Source organism: Monodelphis domestica, chromosome 4 (genome assembly GCF_027887165.1).
Source record: "Monodelphis domestica isolate mMonDom1 chromosome 4, mMonDom1.pri, whole genome shotgun sequence".
NCBI classification, from domain to species: Eukaryota; Metazoa; Chordata; class Mammalia; order Didelphimorphia; family Didelphidae; genus Monodelphis; species Monodelphis domestica.
In genome coordinates this window covers 426,850,691-426,869,145 of record NC_077230.1, presented here as the reverse complement: position 1 = coordinate 426,869,145, position 18,455 = coordinate 426,850,691, and the positions used below count along the sequence as shown (strand labels likewise).

General features: G+C 39.4%; 1 protein-coding gene across 1 annotated transcript in view; it reads left to right on the top strand.

Annotated features, from left to right (window-relative positions):
• The window catches only part of LOC103092631 (carcinoembryonic antigen-related cell adhesion molecule 5-like), a 56,743-nt gene extending 38,565 nt beyond the window's left edge, over nucleotides 1-18,178 (top strand). Inside the window, exons 6-7 of the mRNA XM_056826226.1 lie at nucleotides 17,454-17,755; nucleotides 18,110-18,178. Coding sequence (XP_056682204.1) covers nucleotides 17,454-17,755; nucleotides 18,110-18,178 — 371 coding nt within the window. The remainder of the gene's footprint in view (nucleotides 1-17,453; nucleotides 17,756-18,109) is intronic.
• The last annotated feature ends 277 nt before the right edge of the window (nucleotides 18,179-18,455 follow it).

Below are 18,455 nucleotides of genomic sequence, written 5' to 3'. Positions count from 1 at the left end.
GCTTCTATATTTTTCCTTTTTGTAGCGTAAAATACCACATGGAAACATGTCAGTTATTTAACCTGATTCTGATCTATTGACTTTAGCCTCCAGTAACTGGGTCCACAGTAGAATTCCTGCTGCCCAATTAATTCACTGGTCTGACTTTCCTATGTACAGATGACAGACCCTCCATTCCCATAATCACACTAATGGCAGCAGGACCATAGAGAGGTCATCTCTGGCCTTAGTTTCCTTTTATTTCATGCAGCTTTATTGTTATAATTCTTAGGGGTATCCCAGCTTCCTGTCCCTGACTCTGGGTATATTCTGAATGGAGAGCAGGGGGAGAAATAGAATTTTGATGTGTGGAAGTGACCTCTGGAAAGTCAGATACCAACAGCATATACTTTACAGGAGGGATGACTTTTTATTGGGCTAAATCTGTACATAAGGATGCTTAAAGCACACATTTTAATTTAGCATATAATTATCTGTGTATCTTTTTTTTTTTTGGTTAACTATTAAAGCTTCCTCAGAGGGGAGAGAAGCTTTAAGGTAGGAAGATAGAGATAGGATAGAAGTTTTAGATACCACAAGGGGGATGACGGAGTCAAATTAGAGATATGAGGTGGCAGGAATGAGTCTTTATTAATTTTCCATGAGCCACAGCTAAGCTCTGATCAAACGACCCTTCCAAAGGCTTTTACCAGTCCAGAGATCCACATTTAATCCCACACAGGTCAGAGAGATGAAAGAGAGATAGAGAAGATTTAAAGATGGAGCTTGGCCAGAGGCCAAGTCCTGCCAGGACAGCCATCAGCTAGCCTGAAAGAGAGAGAGAGAGGCGGAGCTTGCTGGGCTATATATAATCTTTGATATGCAAATATACACAGTACATAGGGATGATGATCATTGGTTAATGACAAGGTATAGGTGTGGTTTCTCTTAACCAGGTGAGCACAAAGAAACCTGTGTTCCCACTTAACCTGGGGGAAGCTGGGGTCAAGGGTCAGAGGCTTTCCCAGCCATGTGCAATACTTAGCATGCTCAAGACTGAGCATGCTCTCTTCTAAGGCAATCTGTACATACCGACTGTTCCCCTTGCCCATAGCTAGGGGTGGACTGCTACAACTATTTCCCAATTACCTTTTGACCTGGTTCAGGCAGCACCTGGCAATGTTGCAGTCTATGTATTTGACACCTGTGTTTGAAAGGAACTTTTTCTTAATTTACTTTTTCCAATTAATCACAATCTATTTTCTGTTCCCCTTCTACCTTCTACCACTAATGAAAAAGAATATGTTTGGGACATGTATGGGTTGTGTCTGCCTATAGCCACAAATTAATATATTCTTAGTTGGACACCTGAAAAGGAGAGTTAGAAACTGAGGAAAAATGGGTAAAGGGGATATAGAGTAAGAGGGAATATAATAAAGGAAGAAAGACTCAGAGCCAGGAATTAAAGAGCTTGGGATCCAGCCTGTGTGCTCCTCTGATGATGGGAGAGAGAGAGAGAGAGAGAGAGAGAGAGAGAGAAAGAGAGAGAGAGAGAGAGAGAGAGAGAGAGAGAGAGTGAACTACATATTTCCTCAATCTTTTACTGGAGGATCAAGCAATGGGGAATGGGAGGTAGCTAATGTTCATGTGACATGGCATAAGACTTAATATCGGCTCACCTGACAACTACAAGATCAAAGAGGAGTAGATTAACTCAGCATATGACCTTGTATGGAATCTGGTCTGGCAAGGTGGGAACTAGGACAATGTGGCAGCCTACCCAGGAATTCTTCTGACCTTTGGGATATAGATTTGAAGAGTAGTCAAAATTAATAGAGTACCTATTAAATACAATGATCAAGAACTAATATATCTGTGAATATATATACCTGAGCACATAGATTGCAATATTAATATATTAGTAATTCTTTCAAGATTAAAATACTCATGTGGACATATCAAGGTAAAGTAATTCTCAATCTCAATAAATATCTGTTGCAACTTACAGCCTGAGTCCATCCTATTTCTGAATTGAGGCACCTGATTTCATAGCAAGTCTGTAGCTTTTTGTAGGAAGTGAGTAACTTATTATCATGGGTCTTCTGCAGTCCTTGTCAGCCACTGCATTGATCAGAGGTCTTAAGTTTTTCAAAGTTCTTTGACTTCACAACACTATCGTTATTGTATAAATTACCTTCTTGTTCTACTCACTTCATTCTGCATCAGTTCAGACAAATCTTCTGAAGTTTCTGTTCTTGAACTCATTCCGTTCAATGTTCCTATGAGTGACTTGGCTCAAATGAAATAATATCTTTAAAGACCTTAGTAAATGGTGACCATTAATGTTCTAGTAATTCTGTAGACAAGCAGAAAGCATAATTTTGGACCTGGAAGGAGAGTATAGAGAAAGAAAAAATTGGCATGATAGGGATGGTAAAAACAGATAGGATGTAGAAGTAGTTCAGGAAGCTGGTACAGTAGGTGGAATGTGATAATATGAATATTATTGGGAATTGATATCAGGTCCTATCCTGGAATACAAAATGTCAAAATCACAAAAAAAAATCGACCTCGATGTGGCAGTTACTAGTATACATGTCATAGAAAAAAGTTAAATTAATGGGGCATGGTTGATTTAAAAAAAGGGGAAATTGGATACAGATCATTAATGCCAAGTTAGATTTCATAAAGAGATCTTGGGGACGATTGAGAGAACCACAAAGTTATTATCTGTAGGAAAGGTAATAGAGTAGTTGAAAAAACATAATGCAAACTTCATTTTAACCCTTACCTATCAGACGTAGGATCAATACTATGCAATGGAAGTTAAGTGAGTGGCCCAGGGTCATATAGCTAGGAATTATTTGAGGTCAGATTTGATCCCAGAACCTCTGATCTCTAGGCCTGGCTCTCAATCCACTGAGCTACACAACTACCCCAACCACTAATGCCGTCTTAAGAGAAGCATGTCCATTTCCAAGACTAAGGAGATAGCTGCCCTTCTGTACTATCAGATGGCACTTTTACTATTGTATTTGGTTCTAGATGACACATTTTACAAGGGGCAACAGTGAACTGGGGAGTGTTCAGCCAGATTGCTGAGGGTTTGGGAGTCTCTGAAGATCAATTGAGGAACTACATATTAGAAAAAGGAATAGAAAGCTTTGGGGAGAGGCCTGATAGCAATATTCTGGACTCTTACGTGGAAGAGGATTTAGAAGTGTTCTGTGTGGCCACAGAGGGCTGAACTAGAATCATAGAGGCAAATGATGATGGAAAGCAAAACCCTTATGTGTGAGGAGAAATTGTTAACAAGTAATTATAGAGTCATGTACAACTCTTCCTGACTCCATTTCTTAGCAGAGATGCTGGAGGGGTTTGCACTCCTTGTCTAGCTCAATTTACAGATGAGAAAACTGAGGCAAAGATGGTGAAGTAACTTTCCCAGGGTCACACATCTATTGAGTGTCTGAGACCAGATTTGAACTCAGAAAGATGAGTTTTTTGACTCCAGACTCCATCCACAATATTTCCTAGCTGTAATTTAATCATTAATTAGAGCTTAATCCCCAAACCTGGCTCTATTTGGGGAAAAAAGCAAAAGTTCAGCTTGCTTCCCTCCCCCAATACTTAACCATTTCTCACCAATCCAAAATTTTTTGCAGTGCGGTTGTAGCTTTGATCAGTCTTGATTACTGGTTCTGGTCAACATCTTGGTGTATTTTAGCCAATCTAAATAAACTATAATAACTTACTTAAGAATAGTTTAGGAAGAGTTAAATGTAAAGAGACTGAACAAAATGATAGTACATGTCAAACTGGAAAGAGTGAGAGAGAGAGAGAGAGAGAGAGAGAGAGAGAGAGAGAGAGAGAGAGAGAGAGAGAGAGAAGAGCAGGAGCAATTCCTTGGATTAACAAGGGGGCAGTTTCTGTCGGATCAGTTTCCCTTCTCCTTGGTTTCAACTTCCTTTCTCTGAGGGTTTCTCAATACCAGTCAATCTCAATGATAAATGACCTACAGGTCAGTGATTGATGATATCAAACAAAAACACATAATCTGGAGGGAAATTCCTTTTAACACTAATATCTCTTGACCTTTCTTCCATTTTCCCCTCTCTTTACCAATACTACTACTACTACTACAACTACAACAACAACAACAACAACTACTACTACTACTACTACTACTACTACTACTACTACTACTACTACTACTACTACTACTACTACTACTACTACTACTACTACTACTACTACAGCTCCAAACAATTTCTCAAATTAAAATAATACATAACCTAGTGTAGGAAAAAGACTCCTGAGAAAGATCCAAAACTCCATAGGCTAGCTGAGTAGGAGAATAATAGTGTATATGGCTGAAGGACTAACTTTGAGGTAGTTGCATGTCAGTGATGAGGCTTGATGAGGGAGGGGGAAAGAAACCCTGGTGCCTGGGAAGTAATCTTATATTTTAAGAAGCTCCAAAGACAACTCTTCTCTAAGTATCCCTTCTTTCACAAGTAACTCAATTGCTCTGATTGAGACCTTAGTCAAATCATATCTGATACTTATTCAGGGACAACTACCATGTCCTTACAAAGTACAAATCATTAGTATCCAATCCCTGCAAATAAATTTAAGAACCAACAGAGTTAGCCACCAGTGTGTTCTCCTAGTGGCTCCTTTGTTCTGAAAGACTTCTCCAATCTCCATTTCTGTATCTTTTCCAAATTTGGAGGCATGGACTTCCAAGGGCCAGGTTCCTCCTTTACCTAACTTATGAAAGGCACCTGGGATTCTTCCCTCCCAGTCCTAGAGAGAAAGCCTTGCCCTATTCTGAGCCACAGAGTGGCAAGAGCCATCCAGCCCAATCTGGCCAAGTCAGACTTGCAGAAGAGGACTTGTTTCCCAGGAGTCATATTCTCACCCATACTTCACCACCTTGTTTTTGGCACTGTATGTGAGATGTGGGTGTCTTCCTTTGGTGAGTTTTCCTGCTACTAAGGAATCTCAATAAAGAGAAATCAGAAACACATGAAGAGATTATGAATTAGGAGAAGTCTGAAATAGACTAATAAGGCACCTCTCCATGCCAGTCATCTAGTGCTAAAGTTGCTGGATCATGCAGGAATTGGAACACTGAGGAAGCATTTCCTTCCGAGAATGGTGGTAATTCTCTAGTTCTCAGGTCTCTCCCACAGCTTTCTCCTTTTAATGGTATCTCTTTTTCTCACAACAAGATGAAAGGGCTCAGTAAATAGAGGGGACAGGCCTGGAGTCATAAGGACCTAGCTTCAAATCTGTCCTTAGTCACTTTGTATCTCTGTTATCCTGGGCATTCCACTTACCCCCAAATCCCAAGCCCTTATGCTATTCTGCTTTAGAAACAATATTTAATATATATTCTAAAACAGAATTTAAGGGATTTTTTTTAATGTGAGACCCCTGGGCCCCAGAGCAAGAAATGAGGAAGAGGATGATGTGCACTTCCTCTACCCACATTACAAGACAGATATTCTACATTTGCTCTTTTTCTCCATAAAAATTTTCCAGGGTCAAGATGGTTTTTTTTGTTAACTCCTTTTGCCCCTTTAGGATTGGTATTCTTGCATGTTGGTGGTCATTGGTTTCTTAGCTTCTGTCTCAAGGGCTTTGCCTTGTGAGTATCTTTCGTTCCCTTTCTGAGGATTGAATGAGGGCAGGTAGATCTCTGTTGTTTTTTTTTTTTTATGTGTAGTTCCTGCTTCAAAGCATTTTTTCCTAAGGCTATCTTCCTCAGCTGTTGCTTCTTGTATTTTCAACTGCAACATGGGTTTTGCACTAAGTTCATCATCCTCAACTCTGCTTTGGCTACCCTTTTGGCTGCCCCTTTGCTTCCCCTGCTGCAAGGACTGTGTTATTTAGCTTTGAGTCTCACTGCCAAGGCCAGCCACAGCCCTCAGGGGTATTCTGTGGTGCTCTCAGTCTTCCCCTGAGACTTTGGAAATTCTCCTGGCCCTGGCATTAACTGTGGTTCAGTATTTGATGTGGGGGAAAGTGTGGTCAACTAGTGCTTTGATTTGAGCAGTTTCTTTTCTTTATGGCATAGGAATCCTCACTCACTGCCTACCTTTCACACTGTGACCAGTGGGAGAGTGCCTTTATTTCTCTGGTTCTGATTTTTGTCCTTTTGAGATGCTTTGTTTTTTGTTTTTTTTAACCCTTACCTTCCGTCTTGGAGTCAATACTGTGTATTGGCTCCAAGGCAGAAGAGTGGTAAGGGCTAGGCAATGGGGGTCAAGTGACTTGCCCAGGGTCACACAGCTGGGAAGTGTCTGAGGCCAGATTTGAACCTAGGACCTCCCGTCTCTAGGCATGGCTCTCAATTCACTGAGCTACCCAGCTGCCCCCTTGAGATGCTTTGTAATGATTGGTTAGAAGGAGATTCAGAGAAGCTCCTGCTATGCTGCCATCTTGGCTCTTCCCCTGTTGGTTTCTAACTGCTTCCCCTCTGGTTCTCCTGGTCATTCCCACTTCAATGGCTCACCTATTGAGATCAGCTTTATCCCTTACCCCCAGGGAATTGACCTAAACTGAGTAATCTTCTATGCACAGAGAAATGAAATGATATAATTACAAGAGTTTCCAGATGCCCAGCATTTTAAAGTCTACTAAGCAATATAGCATCTCATTGTGTTCTGTAACAGTTAAAAGAGTGGTCTGGTATAAACTGTGGCAGTTAAAAGAGTGGTTGGCTTAAATTGTGACCGCAGAAAATATGGTTTCAGTACAGTGTCTTGATTTAAATCAAATATAAAGTGGTCGCCAGGGAAAAATTCCCATATATGAAATATACCCAAGTCAGCTGGGTTTTATAGAGATTTTAATTAATACAAATGAGGAATTAAAGAAAGGGAGAGAGAGAGAGAGAGAGAAAGGAAATAATGAGAAAAAGGCTAGGCCAGCTTAGGCTAACCTTAAGAGAGATCAGTCAGTCTTTTATCAACTCACCACAAGATCTGTCCAAAGCAAGATTTTAGTGTTCAGAGAGACAACAGTTCAGCTTCAGCTAGCTCAATCAAGTTCAGCCACCATTCAGCCTTTCCCAGTTCAATCTCTCCAGCTGATTCCTTCCAGCTGAATTTCCCCAGAGCCCTTTCTGAGCTCCTTTTAAAAGCGAATTTTCTTCTATGTCACCTCCCCTATGTTCTTACAACTACTAATCACTGTAGACGATTTAAAAAGGACAGACCATTCTTAATTCACACCTGAGTAGACTAAACTTTGAGTAATTCACACCTGAGTAAGTTCTCACCTCTTTGCTCCTTGCAAGTTTACAAGTTGTCTGACCTTTATAGGTATTTAGCACCTTTTTGAATTAGATCTAAAAATAGGCACAGCTTAAGGGTTTTTGCCTTACTATAAGTATGGGTTAAGTACTTTTCATTGTTCAGCAAGGAGTTTACAACTTTATCTTCCCCTAAGGCATGCTTAAGTATGGGTGAAGTAGAGTTCCCACTTCCTGATCTAAGTCCCTTCATTGTTTAAAATGGGGAATGGTCTTAACCAAGTGTTCTGAAGTAGGGTCTGAGAATTTTAAGATTCACAATCCCCCCTGATGATCACTGGGTGACTAGTCTCCCCATTGATCATTTAACATAATCATCTTGTAGTCCTAAATGCACTTCTAACTATAGATATATACAATATTCAATTTTCTGAGAGGAAATTAGAGTAGTAAGGGAGGAAATAGAAAGAAAGAAAGCAAAACCAATGTTTTGCTAGGCACAATGACAGAAAGCCAAATTAGGGGCAGTCCCTTTTGTCATAAATGTGTACATTTACAATAAATGTTCAATTAAATTTTAGTTCAATCAACCATATCCAAAATTCATTCTTGATCTTCTTGATGTAATAATGTATGTTTTTGCATCTTTCTGCAACAGTTCATTCCCTGGATTTAGGAGTTAGCAAGCCTCTTATTGAAGATCTTTTCTAGAACAAAAATCAAAATCTTGGATTTTAAATTAAAATACAGTTCCAAAGCACAAGCATTATCTTCATTTGAATGATAAGGCTGATATGTAGTACTGGATGAATGCCAAGCCCTCCTCCCTCCTTCCCCATCTCCCACATTACTAATCCTATTCTTATCAGTCCACTGGTACATGCATGCATGCATGCATGCATGCATTCATTCATTCATTCATTCATCTAACTGACCTGGGCCACAACTGGCCATTCACCTCTATCCCACAATATTTTTCACCCACTTTCTCAGCAAAAAGTCCCTAGGCTATGGACTTGAGATACAGGAAAATGACTCAGTCCCTGCCCCCCTTCCAGGAGTATGTCCCAAACTAGTGGAACCAAAGGAAGAAAATGACTGAGACAGCCAGTATTGTTCAGAATCACAAAATTTCCCTTTCAGAAAAGGAAAAATTGTTGTTCAGTTATTTCGGACATGTCTGTGTCTTCATGACCCTATTTGGTGTTTCTTACCAAAAGTTATGAAGTGTTTTGTTATTCCCTTCTTCAGCTTATTTTACTGATGAGAAAACTGAAGCAAACAGGGTTGATTGTGTACTGAGGATGCCAGGTGTAATGAAGGTTGTTGGTTAAGCACAAAGCATTAGCAATCATGAGAAAAATCTGTGATGTGATGCCAGGACCATTATCATTTTGATTATGTGATCTGGGATATCCAATCTTAGGAATTACCTCATTAAGAAGGGCTTTTATTACTTTCTGCCTTTTTTGTTCTTCTGGGCAATGACTCCAACTATTCAATAAAGGCAACTACAAAAAATTAGGACCCTGTATCTTAAACCTTTTGCAAGATTGTAGGTAGATGATTCTATTTGCCAATTAATCCCAGGACCTCAATGGAATGGAAATCTCAAACTTCCTTCCAAACTCCAAATTCTTTATATTTTTACTCATAACAGTTTTTTAAAATTTTGCATTCCCACCCTCCTACCTGGTCCTGACCCATTGTGAAGACAAAAAATGTGATGTCCTTTGTACATATGAAATTATGTAAAACATATGTACATATTATCCACTTTGTAACAACAACACAAAAGCCAAGAAAAAAGAAATTGAAAGAAGTATTGTTTATACAACATTTAGACACCATCAGATCTTTCTCTGGAGGTAGAGAGTATATTTCTTCATCATAAATCCTTTGAAAATGTCTTAGATCAATGTATTGATCAGGATAGCTAAGTCATCAGTCTCTTGTGAAAGATAGGATTAACTCTCCTCTTGTCTATTTTTTTTTTATCTTTTAAAAAAAGTTGCTTTATTTAACTTAAAGAAATAGCACCATATGGAAATTATTTCCATTCAAACATGTTTTTATATTTTTCTACATAATATTTACAAACATGATTTGTAGCCAGTTCTGGAGTAAAACATAACTTGAGTGTGGCGAATGTAAATATTTAGGATTTAAGTCTTATAGCTACTGAAATATTTCATGGAGTTATATTTTAAATTTTATATAGTCAATTTAGAACATTATTTCTTGGTTACAAGAATCATATCCTTTCCCTCTTTCTACTTCCTCCACCCCTTCCTGTAGCTGAAATGCAATTTCACTGTGTTTTATATGTGTTCTTAATCAGAACCTATTCCCATATTGTTGATGTTTGCACTAGGGTGATCATTTAGAGTCTACATGCCCAATCATATCCCCTTCCATCAATGTAATGAAACAATTCTTTTTCTTCTGTGTTTCTGCTCCCACAGTTTTTCCTTCGAATATGGATAGTTTTCTTCCTCATAGATCCCTCCGAGTTGATCAGGATCACTGCATTTGGAACTAATGGAGAAGTCTATTACATTTGATTGTACCACAGTGTATCAGTCTCTGTGTAAAATGTTCTCCTGCTTCTGCTCCTTTCACTCTGCATCAATTCCTGGAGGTCATTCCAGTTCCCATTGAATTCCTCCAGTGTATTATTCCTTTGATCACAATAGTATTCCATCATCAACATATACCACAATTTTTTCAGCCATTCCCCAATTGAAGGGCATCCCCTCATTTTCAAATTTTTTGCCACCACAAAGAGTGCAGCTATGAATATTCTTGTACAAATTTTTTTTTCCATATTATCTCTTTGGGGTATAAACCCAGCAGTGTTATGGCTGGATCAAAGGGCTGACTGTTTTTTAGTGTCCTTTCTGCATATTTCCAAATTGACCTCCAGAACAGTTGGATCAATTCACAACACCACCAGCAGGGCATTAATGTTCCAATTTTGCCACATCCCCTGCAACATTCATTACTTTCCTTTGCTGGCATGTTAGCCAATCTGCTAGGTGTGAGGTGATACCTCAGAGTTGTTTTGATTTGCATCTCTCTGATTATAAGAGATTTAGAACACTTTTTTTCCTGTGTTTATTAATAGTTTTTATTTTTTATATGAAAATTGCCTATTCATGTCCCTTGCCCATTGATCAATTGGAGAATGGCATGGTTTTTTTGTACAACTTATTTAGCTCTTTATAAATTTGTGTAATTAGATCTTTGTCAGAGGATTTTGTTATGAAGATTTATTCCCCCAATTTGTTGCTTCCATTCTAATTTTGGTTACATTGGTTTTGTTGGCACAAAACCTTTTTAGTATAATATAATAAAAATTATTTACTTTCCATTTGTGATTCTTTCTAACTCTTGCTTTGTCTTAAAATCTTTGCTTTCCCAAAGATCTGATATATACATACTATTTTGTGTTCACCTAATTTACTTATATTTTCCTTCTTTTAACATTCATGTCATTCACCCATTCTGAATTTTCTTGGTTTATGGTTTGAGATGTTGATCCACACCCAATCACTCCCATATTGTCTTCCAATTTTCCCAGCCATTTTTGTCAAAAAATGGATTTTGGTCCTCAAAGCTGGGATCTTTGGGTTTATCATAGACAGTCTTGCTGAGGTCCCTTACCCCAAGTCTATTCCACTGATTCTCCTTTCTGTCTCTTAGCCAGTACCATTTTGCTTTGATGACCCCTGATTTATAGTATTGTTTGAGATCTGCTACTTCTAGGACATCTTCCTCCACATTTTTTTTCATTATTTCCCTGGATATCCTTGATCTTTGGTTCTTCCAAACGAACTTTGTGATGTTTTTTCTACTTCAATAAGCAACTTTCTTGGTAGTTCCATGGGTGTGGCACTAAATAAGTTTGGGTAGGATTGTCATTTTTATTATGTTAACTCATCCTACTCATGAGCAGTTAATGTTCTTCCAATTATTTAGATCTAGTTTTAATTTTGTGGAAATTGTTTTGTAGTTGTGTTCATATAGTTCTTGTGTTTGCTTTGGCAGATAGATTCCTACATATTTTATATTGTGTAGGGTGATTTTAAATGGAATTTCTCTTTCTTATTCTTGCTGTTGAGATGTATTGGAAATATATAGAAATGCTGATAACATATGTGGGTTTATTTTGTATCATGTAACTTGGGTAAAATGGTTGATTATTCCCACTAGCCTTTTAATTGATTCTCTATGATACTTTAAGTAGACCATCATATCATCTGCAAAGAGAGATAGCTTGATCTCCTCATTGCCTATTTTAATGCCTTCAATGTCTTTTTCTTCTCTAATTGCTACTGCTAGTGTTTCTAGTACAATGTTAAATAGTAGAGGTGATAATGGGCATCCTTATTTCACTTGTGCTCTTATTGGGAATACATCTAGTTTATCTCCATTGCAGATGATGTTGGCTAATGGTTTTAGATATATACTGTTTATTATTTTTAGGAAAGGCCCTTCTATTCCTATACTTTCTAGTGCTTTCAGTTGGAATGAATGTTGTATTTAGTCAAAGGCTTTTTTTGCATCTGTTGTGATAATCATGTGATTTTTGTTGGTTTGCTTGTTGATATGGTCAATTATGTGGATGATTTTCCTAATATTAATCTGGTATGAATCCCAACTGATCATAATGAATAACCCTCAGGATCAGTTGCTGGAGTCTTTTTGCTAGTATTCTATTTAAGACCTTTGCATCTATGTCCATGAAGGAGATTAGTCTATAGTTTTCTTTCTCTGTTTTTGATGTGCCTGGCTTTGGAATCAGTACCATAATTGTGTCATGAATGGAATTTGGTACAACTCCCTGTTTGTTTATTACATCAAATATTTTGTATAATATTGGGATTAGTTGTTCGTTGTATGTTTGATATAACACACTTATAGAACCATCAGGCCCTGTGGATTTTTTCTTAGGGACATTTGTGATGCCTTGTTCAATTTCTATTTCTAATACAGGATTATTTAAGTATTCCAATTCTTTTTCTGTTTTTGCTTTCACTGGCTTTGGTATCAAAAATATATTTGGATCACAAAAGGAATTTGGTGGGATTCTTTCTTTACCTATTTTTGAAAATTCTTCCCTTCCATCTTGGAATCAATTCTGAGTATTGGTTCAAAGTAAGTTGAGAAGTAAAGGCTAGAAAAAGGGGGATAATGACAGGCCCGTGGTCACACATCCAAAGTATCTGAGGCCAGATGTGAACCCTGGTCCTCCTGAATCTAGGCCCTGCTATCTACTGATCACCCCATAGCCCTCATTGCCTAGATTTTTAAGATTGTTTAAATAGCATTGAGATTCATTGTTCCTTCAGTGTGGTAATTCACTGGTATATCAATCTGATCCTGGGGACTTTTTCATAGAGAACTCATTTGTGGTTTCTTCAATGTCTTTTTCTAAGATTGAGTTGTTTAAATATTCTATTTATAATTCTGTTAATCTGAGCAATTAATCTTTTTTGTAAGTATTCATCTATTTTACTTACATTTCAATTTTGCTGGCACATGATTGCTCAAAATAAGTGCTCAAAATTTCCTTAATTTCAACTTCATTGCTAACTCATTCATCCTTTTCATTTTTGCTATTGGTTATAATGTTTTCTTCTATCTTTAATCAAATTAACCAATGCTTCATCTATTTAATTGTATTTATATTTTAAAAACCAGATCCTAGTATTATTTAATTCTGTTTTTTATTTTCTTTTGATTTTATTAAACTCTCTTTTTGATTTTCAAGATTTCCTGTTTAATTGGACATTTCCTAATCTTTCCAGGGAACTGAAGTCAGTTGTATCCAGAGACAGCCCTAGAGAGGTTAAGATGCCCTAGATCACATTAGGTGTCAACTGCTACTCTGAAACTTTTTGTACTAATGAGTCCTTCCTGTACTGGTAGTTCCACCTAGTGGACAGAAGGAGACCAATAGCAAGAGAGGAATATCTGAGGCCAGGGATGATTGAGCCAGCCTGATTTCCATCTGATTATAGAGGGGCAAATGTTGGAGCCCTTCCTCACCCAAGAAAGGATTGGGTTGGATGTGAGCCTGTTTATGCGTCTCATAACTGTTGCAGAGTCAGTCCAGGAATCCTCTTCAGATCAGTTTTGCAAAGCATCCCAAATCATTTTTGGAAGAGAAATGAGAAGGGAGTCAAGTCCATTAAAACTGTTTGCTGTTTGGCCTGTGTAGTCAAGGAAAACCCATAGACCAGTTTCCTTGAGATACAGCTTGCTGAAAACTCTCCTCCATCTCTCTTTATCTCTAGACTACCCTATCCCTGATCCCTTTGCTGCCTCTCCATTCTTTTCGGCTCTGTCTTCTTAAATCTTATTTCCTTAATTTTGGGGCTACATCAATCTAGGTCTACCACATCTTCTAAAAACAGAAAAGTAAAGACTTTTTGCTTGAGAAAGAAGTTGGGAAAAAAGGAGGTACAATGAATAACCCTGAAAAGAACAATGAGATCCATATCAGTAAATATTGTGTGAAAGGCAAGCTTGGGGAAGGGAGGGAGACCAGGGGCCTAGAGAAGGTCAAGAAATTGAGGAATCATCTTCATTTTTCTCCCACATTTCTGGAGGCAGACTAGGAGAAATAAGAGTCAGAGGCCACACAATCCTACTCGCCTATCTTTCTAACAAAATATAGTAGAGTTCTCAATTAGTCACCAGGATTCCAATCATAATCCCTGCCCCTTCTGAAAAAGAAGCCATTACCTCCTCTGAAGAGCGGATCTGCAGGGGCAGCTGGGTAACTCAGCGAATTGAGAGCCTGGCTGTGGATCAGGAAATCTTGGGTTCAAATCTTGCCTCAGACACTTCTTAGCTGTGTGACCTTGAGCTAGTTACTTAACCCCCATTGCCTGGCCCTTCTGCCTTGGAAACAATACAGAGTATTGATTCTAATGCAGGAGGTAAGGGTTTTAAAAAAGAGTTGTTTTGTGATAGACAAGAGATAAAATGGTACCAGAATGTTGCTGTAAGGAGAAAAGATACTGACACATTAGGAAATAGTCCCTCCCTGATCAATGTAACCACTGAGCATCCCCTGGCAGGGGCATCAAACCCATTATAACTTGACCAGTCTTTGGAGACATGTCTCCCCTCCTCCTCAAGTCTTTTCTTCTTTGGGCTAAGCATCTCTAGTGCCCTTAATTGGCCCTTCAATAAAATATGTGTGTGCTCATGTCTCTTCTCTATGACTCTCTATTGCCTACAGACTATCCTTGAGTGTTCTTGTTCTGGCATTAAACCTTAGCCCTTCACAAAATGGCAGCAGGCATTACAATACTTCTGGCCATGCATTGTGTGCTCAGACAGCCTGAGTCTACATTTGGTACCCAGTCTCACACTCTGACTTTCCTTCCTCTGAACCTTTGTTTGGGCTCTTCTTGGGATTTATACACAGCTTTTATATATGGTCTCATTTCATCCAACAACACTAAGAGGGAGAGATTATTTTACCCATTTAACAAATCAGGAGACTGAGACACAGATAGGGACTTGCTAGTAAGTCGCACAACCAGTAACATTTTGAGACAGAATTTGAACTCAGGTCTTTCTCACTCTTAGTCCAACACTAGTCACAATGTCATGTCAGTCACTGGATCCATTGATGCTGCCAAAACACCTTCCAAAAAGTCCTACCATGACCTTCATGCTCAGGAGTATGCTCACTGTTTCTTCATATTCTCCCCCCACTACAAAAGGTGGCTAGCTGACCTCAGATTTGTCACTGTCCTGGTCAGTCTCACTTGGCTTTACTGGATACAAATGGGAGGCTCATTCTTCCTCACCTTAAACTTCCCAGTGGAGACCCAGGGATGGAGTGCAAGCTCTACCAAAATAACAAGGAGAAAGGTCAAGGAAGCTGAAATATTTCTCACTTATACCTGTAAAATTGGAAATTAATTTTAAGACAGCTGGCCATGGATGACCCAGGAAGGAACCCTGTTGATGATCCTGGATGTGCCCCAGGGATTGCTCTGGCACACTGTGAATCTTAAAAATTCTCAGACCCTACTTCATAACACTTGGTTAAGACCATTCCCCATTTTAACAATGAAGGGACTTAGTCAGGAATGTGAGAACTCTACTCCACTCATACTTAAGCATATTTTAGAGGAAGATAAAGTTGTAAACTCTTTACTGAACAATAAATAAGTACTTAACTCATACTTATAGTGAAACAAAAGCCTTAAGCTAAGTCCATTTTTAGGAAGGTGCTAAGTACCTATGAAGGTCAGGCAACTTGCCAACTTGTAAGGGACAAGCCTTAACAAAAGAGGTATGAGGTTTTAGTCTACTCAGGTGTGAAATAAGAATGGTTTGTCCTTTGGAAAATGTCTACTGTGATTGGTAGATGTGAGAACTTAGGTGAGGTGACATAGGAGAAAATTCTCTTTAAAAGGAAATCAGAAGCTGAGAGAAAAACTCTCTCTGAGGACCTCTCTCTGAAGAGGTTTCATATGGCCAAAGATGAATGGGAGAGAGGCAGCTTGCCAGAGCTGCCTTGAAGGGCTTGGTGGCTGAACTTAGATGGAGATTGAGCTGGCCAAAGGTGAACTGGTACCTCTCTGAACACTAGAGTCTTGCTTGGGACAAATCTTGTGGTGAGTGTAAAGATTAAAATTTAGGGGAGATGGGGAGACTGAGGCAGGTAGAAATTAGTTTCTCTCTGCAAGAAGTATTATATTTTTTAAAGGTTTATTAAAGAATTAAAGATTAAAGAATATACAAGTAAGAAACATGTGCCTAGGCCAGAGGCCTAGACAAAATAACCTCACATCACGCAAGAGACGCTCCTGCTGCAAAACGGAAGTCCAAAAGCCCCAAGCCCCCCTCAAAAGCTTTTGAATCAGCTTAAATCCCTTCTTGATCTCGGCCCAGGTGAGATTACAAGGCATTCTGGGGAAGTGGAGCAAAGGCTCGTGGGGATTGTAGTCCTGTATCTGAGTCTATTTTTTACATGAGTGATAAAAGACTGACTGATCTCTCTCTTAAGGCTTAAAAGCCTAGGCTGGCCTAAGCTGGCCTATCTCTTTTCTCATTGTTTCCTCTTATTCTCTCTCTTTCATTAATTCCTTATTTGTATTAATTAAAATCTCCATAAAACCCAGCTGACTTGGTTATATTTAATATGTGGGAATTTTTCCCGGGTGACCACTATATTTTTGATTTGAAAACATATCTTTGAGGTCACAGTTTAAGGCAACCACTCTTTTATCTGTAACAGTTTATGCCAAACTCCTTTAATTATTACAACACATACCTCTCTCAGTGAGGTATTTTAACTTCCAACTAGAGATCAGGAAAGGTCTCTCCTTGGACCATAAAGGCTCAGGGAAATTTAGTCCCCATTAGCTTAGATTCCCACCATAAAACCTCATGTGAGCTTGAAGATCACCTTCAACATTCTCATTCTCATCCTGTAGGGCAGGAAACACCAAAGGAAAGTAAAGATCCCAAAGCAGGGAATTCTAGAATCTTCTGTAAAGGGTATGGACATCCTGGGGGCAAATCATGTCCTATGCTCTAGAGATGCTATTGTGGGTTCAATATATCCAGACTTGAAACAGGTCTCACCTGACTCCCAGCCAGAGGCTCATCCTTTTGTATCCTGATAAGAACTGATCTATTCCCACTCTCTGCCTTTCCTTTTCTTTCCTCGACAGAGTTAAAGTAATGTTTCCCTTTCTGAGCACAATCTCCCCATGGCCTGACTTTAGTCTATCCACACCACCGGCTCCCAATATCCTTATCAAGCTGTCAAGGTAAGGGACCCTGGCTTCTGGAAGTCCAGGCCAAGGAATCATAAACTCTTGGTGGTTCTGCCAAGTTAGAAAGGCCTCAAATCCAAGCCCAGGTGCTGGATGAAGTGGTCTATCATCCCCATACCAGCTTGCCTCAGACCAGAAAGACTGAGCACCAGGGGCTTGGACTCCATGTGAATGTCTTTGTCAGTCACAGAACTGAAGAAGAACTTTTCTTAAGGACTGGAGTAGATGAGATCTGCACCATAGAAAGGGGTGTCTTTGCCTTTGAAATCACAGGTTTTTAGTCTCTGGCCCCCAGCCTTGCCAAGGTCTTAGACAGGCCACTTCCAAACCACTTATATGGTTATAAGATAAGAAAAAGTACGAATACAGTCATTTTCTGTCTATTCCCTGCACAGCACCACTGTCCAAACCTACCATCATCACCTCCAACAATACTGCAGTGGAGACCAAGGACTTCTCAATGACATGCAATGCTACGGGTCAAATTCACGCTTACCGGTGGTTCATAAATGGACTTGCCCCAGGTGGTAACAGGATACAGCTGTCGCCGGATAAGAGGACACTCACTATCCGCAGTCTCAGAAGAACGGAAAACAAAGGACCCTATGAGTGTGAAATCGAGAACCCATTGTTTAGGGAAAGGAGTAATCCATTCACACTGAATGTTACCTGTGAGTATATTGCTTCTTCCTATATGGTGCCTTCTTATAGCCTGGTGGTGTGTTCCCAGAGGCCCAGGCTAATTCAGTCCCTTCTCTGAGAGCTAAAGAGGTAGGCTCTGAGGTTCCCAACCCCCTTCATCTTTAGGGAGCCCAAATTGGCCTTGCCATGTGTTCTGGTTGAGGGTGGCCAGCCAGGGTGCTGAACTAGAGAAAGCCCTAAGATCTTCCAAGTTCAGATCCACACTGGAAAAGTAGAAGATGAGTTGTGAATTTCCCAGCTCAAAGGAGGATCAGGGAGACACAGTGGTTCTTGGTGATGGGTTATAGACCAGGAGATGCCCCCTTATTTCTGCCATAATCTCAATATGGAATCCTTTTCTTTCTTCCAGATGGCCCAGATAACGCCACAATTGTACATTCAGCCAATGAGTACCCTACTGGGGCAAATATTACCTTGAGCTGTGTTGCTGATTCTAACCCAGCAGCACAATTCACTTGGTTACACAATGGACAACCAGTCAGCAACTCAGCCACATTTTCTATTATTGCATCCCTGAGTGATGCTGGCACTTATACCTGTACTGCATCTAACTCATTCACTGGTTTGACGCGTACTGCAACCAAGAATATTATAATCTATGGTGAGTATCTGGATTGGGCCCCCAACTTTGTGTGGGGCTCTCTCTTTCCCTGGCATGACAGAAATAGACAAAAGTGACACTCTCCCCACCCCCC